Source organism: Camponotus floridanus, unplaced genomic scaffold (genome assembly GCF_003227725.1).
Source record: "Camponotus floridanus strain SB8 unplaced genomic scaffold, Cflo_v7.5 scaffold375, whole genome shotgun sequence".
Taxonomy (NCBI): Eukaryota; Metazoa; Arthropoda; class Insecta; order Hymenoptera; family Formicidae; genus Camponotus; species Camponotus floridanus.
Window position 1 is genome coordinate 1 of NW_020229520.1, and position 9,409 is coordinate 9,409.

At 32.2% G+C, this 9,409-nt stretch overlaps 1 protein-coding gene across 1 annotated transcript; it reads left to right on the top strand.

Moving 5' to 3' along the window:
- Window positions 1–5,095: 5,095 nt before the first annotated feature.
- Window positions 5,096–7,083, top strand: LOC112638814 (proline-rich extensin-like protein EPR1). The gene is made up of 3 exons (XM_025411117.1): window positions 5,096–5,195; window positions 6,427–6,446; window positions 6,515–7,083. Exon 3 carries the CDS (start codon window positions 6,515–6,517, stop codon window positions 7,076–7,078), a length of 564 nt encoding a protein of 187 aa, XP_025266902.1. The 5' UTR covers window positions 5,096–5,195; window positions 6,427–6,446; the 3' UTR covers window positions 7,079–7,083.
- Window positions 7,084–9,409: the final 2,326 nt, after the last annotated feature.

Below are 9,409 nucleotides of genomic sequence, written 5' to 3' on the forward strand. Positions count from 1 at the left end.
GACGTAACACCTGTAAGAAGAATAAAACAATTAATACAAAATAAAGCAATACTTGGCGTAGACTTTGTTAGGAATTAATTCATTAAACGAATAAAAGATTAACGATAAAATCTGACGACCTTCTTAGTAGCCTCCCGGTGATTATTCTAGCAGTAAAATTTTAAAGGCAACCCCAAAAACAAAATTTAAAATGTTTGTAACTTCGATATCTTTTACAATAGAGGGATATACTAAGGGCATAATTGTGATCCATTACCAAGTAGATTCAACGTACTAATCGAATGAATATATAGTGCTAAAAGAATTATGAGTAACGACGTCTAATATGCTCCCGTATATAGTTCTAAAATCACAGTCCCTACTCCACGTAGAAGTATAACTATATGATGCTAAACAATCAAATTATCCCAAAACAAAAGTGTTGTAACTTCGAGATCTTTTACAATTAGAATTATAAAATAATATAAATTATGATACCATGGACCAAGTAGATCACCACTAGTCGACTAATTCATCAAAAAAATGAACGTTCCAAAACTTGGTTGAAAACGCTCTCGTATACATCTCTGGGATAATAATTCCAACATATTGGGTATATAGATGTAACCCTCACGACGATAATATTTTATTTTCATTGACCATCGATATACTGCTCCAGTAATAACCTATAAATCATAAACCAATAAATAATAGCTATGCACTAAATAATATCGCGATACTAATAATCGAAATACAAAACAAAATCGTATAAATATCAAACGAACTCTCCCTCTAAATAATATCATTAAAATCAAAATTACTAGTATCCGACTTAATATCGTCACAAGGATAACATAACAAATACAAGAATAATAAATGTTAAAATTTTATATAATATAATTTAAGTGCCATTGAATAATTACAGATATATATATATTAATCCCAACTAACAATGAATATTTAATAAATATCCTATGAAACTTGTAAAGACAAAATTATAAATAAAAACGTAAGATAATAACAAATTTAACAATTGATAAAAACTAATAATTATATGGTATAATAATTCTCTATGATTAAAATTGAAATTGCTTAAATGCAAATAATAATAATAATAATAACAATAATAATAACAATAATGAATTTGCATAAATTTTAATAAGACTTACCCTTAGAAATAATAATATATCCTTGACCATCAACATTTTAATTCAGCACTGCTTGTTTTTCTTGCTAAACCTGTTGACACCTAAAACAAATAAAAATGAATATATGTTCTTAGACCATAAATTAATAAAAATATTAACGATAAGAAAATTTCAGAAACAAAATTTTGGTAGTAAAATCTAGCTTTCAAATTCTACAAAATAATTCTAACAATTATACATATGAATATATATATATATATATATATATATATATATATATATATATATATGCATCCACTCTTATAACCAATAATAAATGAATAATAAGACCTTAACAAATAAAATATTCACTTATAATAAGTAATAACGAAATTTAACCAAATACTAGCGGCCCATAACACAAATAATAATTTAAAGTGATCTTACCTGAAAATCAAATAAGAATACCTTTATATGACGAAGTCACATGACCCCCTCCTGGATGCCTGAAAAATTAATGTAAAATAATATTTGGTCATAAGAATAATAATTTCTAACACGAGGCTGTCAATATTTTATAAAAATTTGCAAAGCATTAAGTATAACAAAATGGATAGCATCTATATGCTTAAGGCATATACACATGAGCCAATGAAAAGAAAGAAAAAACCAACTAGCATAAATGAACAAAATAATATAAATTAGATTAAAATAATTAAAAAATCAGAATAAGGCCATGAACATCATCAAAAATCAACCATGAACATTTACGATCACACTCTTCTATATATGAATGCATGTACCAAGCCTTATAAAATATTAACACTTCATATAAAAAGTTTCAACTATAATAATCCCCCTTTTTCAAGTACTTTAATGACAAAATTTCATAATACCAAACCTTATTAAGTATAATTATGTCAGAATATTACTTACTAGTAAGTCTTCATATGACGAAAATATATGGACACCTAATATTCGTGTTCCACTCACCGGGTACCCCCTGGCAAAAGTATCGCCTGAATAAATAAAATAATAATATTAAGGATGGACACCTATAGCTACTATGAATATAAAATGTATATACACAATTGTAAAATGCACGAACATTTACATATGAGCACTCTTATACGTATATATATATATATATATATATATGTACGTGCATATGAACATATGCAAATTTAATAATGTAAGACTAAAACCTTCTGAGAAATGAATAGAGCCCAGGTACATAATGTGCAAAATGACACTCGAAAAATAGAATCTAAATTCAAAAACTTTATTAAATAAAAATAAAAAATTACAACAATGAATATAATGACAGCAACTTCTTACCATGCATAATATACATATATCATTAAGTCAAAGGAAATAAAACGTGAAAACACGAGAGAAATAGAGAAATAATATGTGTACTTACGAATAATACTGCACAAAGAATATTATGCGTATAACTCTACGAGTCGAACAAGCGTGCAAGGCCAAGTCCAGCACGTCGCGTTATCTCCATTGGAATTTTTAAACATCCTCTCCCGACCTAAAGGCAGAGGGAAGATCTAAATTCGCGCTCGCATGAATGCAAACCAAATTAATACATCGACTTCTCTTTTATAATTAAGCATTAACAAAGTATTCTCTATTAATATTATACTATTATCCAGTATCATATACCTCTATATACATATATATGCATACTATATGTGACATATGAACTGACTACATATACACCTATGCATACATATTTTATAACAAAATCCAATAAAATAAAAGTAGTGACGTAATAAACAATCGTCAGGACAAAAAATTAACAAATATTAATACATAAAAATATACACCTTTATATATATATGCATACTATATGTAACCTATAAATCGAAAAAATTTACATATATGCATATATATTTTATAACCAAACTCAATAAAATAACGGTATAAATACAATAAATACGCGTCGCGATAGAAATTGACACATATATATATTAACATGTCCAGAAATCTCCCTATATATATGCATACTATACGTAATATATAAATTGAATAAATTTACATATACGCATATATATTTTATAACAAAACTCAATAAAATAAAGGTATAAATACAATAAATAAGCGTTGCGATGGAAATTTACAAATATATATCTTAACTTGTCCAAAATTATCCCTATATATACGCATACTATATGTAACATACAAATTGACTAAATTTACATATACGCATATATATTTTATAACCAAACTCAATAAAATAACGGTATAAATACAATAAATACGCGTCGCGATAGAAATTGACACATATATATATTAACTTGTCCAACAATATCCCTATATGTATATGCATGCTATATGCATATACATTTTGTAACAAATTTAACAATAAAACAAAGGAGGAGATATAATAGACTGCTACCGCGACAAAATTAATCAGCACACAAAACATATATATATATATATATATTACGAATATTAACAAATAATTAATATTAATAACCCCAAGATTTTATACAATAATTATTAATCTTATACGATGATTATTAAATACGATTCAGTAAAAACTTGCTGAAATCAATTTTCATAAGCAATATGCGAATACATATCTATACATATATATACATATATATATGTGCTAATATAAAAGTCGCCCAAATGAAAATCTTCAAAGAATAAAATATTGTCAGAATCAAAAGACCTCTTGAATAAAAGATCACGGTAGAGCGTGCAATGAATTCTTCGAGCACATCCGTCGTGATCATTCTTAGAAGTAAAACGAGCCGCTTTTTCATACGTTGTTCCGAGAACTGTAAGAATAAAATTTCTTTTAGCGACATAATAACTATTAAGCGAAGCGATAATTAATTTCCATATATTCTTATTGTAAAATTTATTGTAATAATAATGGCTTAACGCATTAGAATTTATTAAAATATTATTCATAGACTTGAGTAATCATTAAAAGTCGACTTTGAAAATTTTAAAATATATACATATAAAACCACAAAAATTCTAATTGTTAAAGCCTTTATTAAATAAATAAAAATATATCTTGTAAATGATAAATCTTAATAATTAGTCTTAAGATAATTATTAAACCTGGAAATAATACGTGTAATATGCCAATTTAAACCACGTAAACGAATTTTAAAAGGTAATTCATTAAAAAATATTACTGTTACTAATGTGTCTTATAAAGAGAAAGAATGCAGTGAGCATTCTTCGAAGGACATCCAGCATATCTATTTTTAGAAAAAGAGATAAGCCATCTTCGCATCCGTTGCGTTAGAATCTGCAATCCAAATGCTAAATTTTTCTTTACTAATTATTACTAATTATTAATTTACTAAATATTAATTAATTACTAATTATTAATTTTAACTATATACGCACCATTGTAAAAATCATTGTAATAATAATGGTTTAATACATCAGAATTTACCAAAATATCACTTAAAATTTAAACAATTGTTATAAATCGAACTCAAATTTTCTAATAGCATAAATACGATATTATAAAAAAATTCTGATTGTTAAAAATCATTATTAAAAATTATTCTAAAATTATTTAATAAATCTAAGACGCAAGACTTGCAATCCCTACCACAAAACTCTCACCCACCACATCGCAAACTCATAGCAGGAAGGGATAGCTCCAGCAGCCGACCCACCAATCACCAAAAAGGCCCACCTCTTCTCCCTACCATTAAACATCGAACCAGAGGAAGGTATATAAGGCCGCCGCCGCCGCCGCCGGTGTGTGTCTCTGCGCCATTAACTCGCCTGTGTCTCAGCTCTCTCTACGCCCATCAGATCTCTAGCTCTCGAAGAGGAAAAACCTAGAAGCCTACCGGACACCTTAACTTATTCGAAAATAACTTAGTCGCGATTTTGATTTTTCTTTCGGGACTTAGTCTCAATCTCTATTAAGAGAGCTGTATCAACATTAACACTTTAATAAAGTGCTACCATCCAGCAACCTCTGACTCTTTGGCCATTCTCTGCGCTGCCTTGCCACTTCTTCAGGTTCTCACCGAGGTCGAGCAATCCAGGGAAGGAGCAGCGGTGCCTTTATTCTTCCATTGATCCCGTCATCCGGTAAGGAAATAATAAAATAATAATCATTCTTAATCAACCTTGATAATAACTTCGTATATTAGGTTGATTTATTCTAAATATATTGACAATTTTCCCCGAATCCTACCTGTCCGTATACAGACTTTAAATTTTTCTTTCGAGTTGAATAATTTAAATTTCAACCGACCCTCTGAGAACGCTCGAAGCGTATCCTAGAGTGTAGCGTCGTTCGAGTTAGTCACTCGATGTGCATTGAGTAGCAAATTCTACTCCTCTGCCGCTTTCACGGAGAGCTTCTTTGCAAGAATTTCTCCGTGGATCCTGTGCCGCTGTGACGTGACGTCTTGCACATCGATACTAGACTCAGAATCTAAGACTCGCTCCTAGAGGATCTGTCGAAATAATAGAATTTATGCACTGGCTTACAAGTTAACTATCAAAACATTTTATGAATTTTATACTTATCTGAAGTAAGCCAGCCGCTTCCACCCGTATCCTCGTCTGTATCCTTGAATCTCCAGACCTCTCGGTGCAGCCGCATGCTCCTGGAAATTCAGTATATGCTAGATAAATTATCATCCGTTGTACGACAATTTTCCCCGAATCCTACCTGTCCGTATACAGACTTTAAATTTTTCTTTCGAGTTGAATAATTTAAATTTCAACCGACCCTCTGAGGACGCTCGAAGCGTATCCTAGAGTGTAGCGTCGTTCGAGTTAGTCACTCGATGTGCATTGAGTAGCAAATTCTACTCCTCTGCCGCTTTCACGGAGAGCTTCTCTGAAAGAATTTCTCCGTGGATCCTGTGCCGCTGTGACGTGACGTCTTGCACATCGATACTAGACTCAGAATCTAAGACTCGCTCCTAGAGGATCTGTCGAAATAATAGAATTAATGCACTGGCTTACAAGTTAACTATCGAAAACATTTTATGAATTTTATACTTATCTGAAGTAAGCCAGCCGCTCTTACCCGTATCCTTGTCTGTACCCCCTGAATCTCCGGACCTCGCGGTGCAACCGCATGCCCCTGAAAAATTCAAAATATATTAAATAAATCATTAATTGCTGTACCCCAATGAACTGTATATAGCCGAACGTTTCAACCATGATATGAGAACGAGTGAGATATACTATCATAATCTACATTCGTTTATCTCATAATAATCCGTTAAGCCGTATTATTCGTCTTAACTCTATGAACCACCTTGCTGTGACTACATTTACCTTATAAAACCATTCATCTTAACAGGTACCTTTCTACGCATCATCGTAAGTAAACCCCTTTTGTGTTAAATCCATCGCATCAAACATACTAAATAGTCGTATTCCCTCGGTAGATGGTTAACCCCCGCCGAACTTCTTCCGTTGGACGCGAAATTTCCCTCCGTGCCGCGGGTATACGCCGCAGGCGTGCCTCCCGGTCGGTACTTAGGCTCCCTACAGCTCGTCAGTTGTTTGCCGATGAGAACGACCTAACAAGCAGAGTAACAAGGTACTCTCCAGTGCGTAGTTTCGCGCCCTCCCGCGCATACCCTTATCGTCCTCCCCGAAACCCTCCAGCGGTTCTTCAAGAGGAACAACAGCCTAGAGCCAGGCCGCCATCGCCCAACTACTCCCCCATCCAGGATTCATCTAATCCCAGCTACTCGCCGGTCAGGACACCGGAAGATCTTCCTTCCATACCGGAAGAACGAAGACCCATAGAACAAAGCACAGAAACTGAGGCTGGTCCATCCAACCCAGGTCAAGTTCTGGATCCCCCTGAACCAAATTTCTACCCGGAACCAGAGGACCTAGTCTTACCAAGCAGTATCCAACCCCTCGCAGGACTAACAGACGAAGATTTTATCGAGATCTACGAATACTTGCAGCGAGATAATTTCTTCAACAACCGCGAATAATAACCATATCTAGATATCGCCTTAGAAATGCTATAGAGAAGAACATTAACTACATACACACATCTATACGTATAACGATATACACTATCTACAACTGTCAAATAATAACAATAATAACAATAATAAAGGATTTGTAAAGCTCTAAGGAAGTAAACTAATAAAAGAAAACAGATCAAAAAGGATAAATTGGGTCAGGTTCAACGCACCTAATCTATTTCCCATCGTCAATCCCTCTCCTGAAAGAAGCGCAAAAGATTCTTAGTCTCTCGGCGTCCTAGGGTATAGCCGGCTTGGCAGGTTGCCCTGAAAAAGAAATAGAGAGAAGTTACAATTGCGTAACAAATAAATACGTGAGAAGTTACGATCGAGACGTAACAACGAAATCTCAAAACGTAACAGTACCATGAGCAGTTATATGCATATTGATTGTCTTTTCTACATAGGCTTTGTCAAATGGATTAAAATAATTTTAATACCTGAGAATAATTGTTCTTATATGCACATGTTCTCTCCTTTAATTTTTATTAATTAGTTGCATGTCTCTTATTAATTTATTACCATTCGTTGGCTGGTTTAATACTGTCTCCTCTAAAGTTATATTCTTATATTCATTCTCTTCATTTATAACTCTTATTCTCTAGGCCGTATACTAAGCTGGATGATGCAGCTACGCATGACGCTATGCACACCGGATGAAGGGTGCAAGGTATCATACAAGTCGTTTAGCATATAATTTCGTTATGAATTTATTAATATTATAGTTTTATTTAAGATCATTTATTATTCTTTATTAAATTTATTTTCAGACAATTAGACGACCACGACTGCGAGTATAAGTCTTGGCGTTACTATTATGTGGTGCCTTTACTCTGCTATATTCTTTCGTAAGTATTTTCCTTCGAGACAGTTGCTAATTCGATCATGCATATTCTATATTGAAACTTGCATATGTTACGTCTTACTTCTCCAGTTTTCGGTAACTATTCCCTCACTCTCTGATTCTAGGATCAGACCTGCTGGGCTTACCATACAGATGAGCGAAGTGCGTCTCCCAATTTATCTTTTGAGGCAACCTGCGCAATGCCGGCTATACCTCGGGATCGCCGGGAGCTCTGGACCTAACTGCTTTGATTGGATCGCTGGATTTATCTGCTTTCCGAAGGATTATGCTTGTGGATCGTGCGTGTTAAGAAATAAAAGTTCACTTTATTTTAGGAAAAGTACAAATTTATATAGATTTATTTAATATCCTCTAGTACATATTTATTCTTTGGTTTCTCTCCTTGGTCGTTGGTACATATAGCAGATCAGAGAAAGATGAAGCTGTCCAGTATATTAGAGAGAGAAGATCATATAAGGAGACATGTTAATTATATACCATCGCAAATAATTAAAATAGAGTTGCGCAGATGCAGCGGTAAAGTATCGCGCAGATGCGGCAACAGTTCATGAAATACAAGAAATCAATTGATTTGAATAAAATGTTTCATATAATAAAATAAAATAATTCAAATTAAAATAATTCAAATTGCCAAATGTTCAATTTAATAAAAGATTTTAATTTAATAAATGAATTTAATTATATTATAATAAATTTTATGATAAGTCATACAATGATGAATCATACGAATATAAAATAAAATAAAAATGAGTCATACAATGATGAATCATACGATGATGAGTCATACAGCAGGTGTTCGTTAACAGAATATTTCAATAAATTATATGATGAGTCATACGACGATGAGTCATACAAATATAATTTTAAATAAAATAAATTAATTAATTTGTTAAAATGAAATAAAATAATAAAGTTAATAAAAGTGAATTAATTCATTGGCAAATTGCTTCAATAAGAATATGCGATGTACTATTAAAAGTTGTTCACAAAATGGCGGGCTGCCATGAAATATGGTAAAACAAGATGGCAGGTTCCCCAACTCCTTATATATTATACATGAAAAATATATGTAGATTCGTAGAAATTTCCGGACTTTCGGTAGATAGGGAAATAGATTGCTTTTTATTTCGTTTATTATAAAGCTGAAGGAATACAGAGGTACTGGAAAATGAAAGGATAGATACCGTATCGGCTTGCTTAGCCTTCAATCAAATAGTTAAAATGATTCCTTTAATAATATTCGTTTGAATCTCGCGCCGAGAATCTAGTGATAAAAAGAGACAGACATACTACCATTATATGTGATTTTCATGAATGTACTTAAGAAGGTCTGTTCGGAAATTGAAAGCGATTATAAATTCGTCTTTATAATGAAGCTTTTTAATGAGTCTTCAATAATTCAACCGAATAATTTGATTGGTTGTTGATGA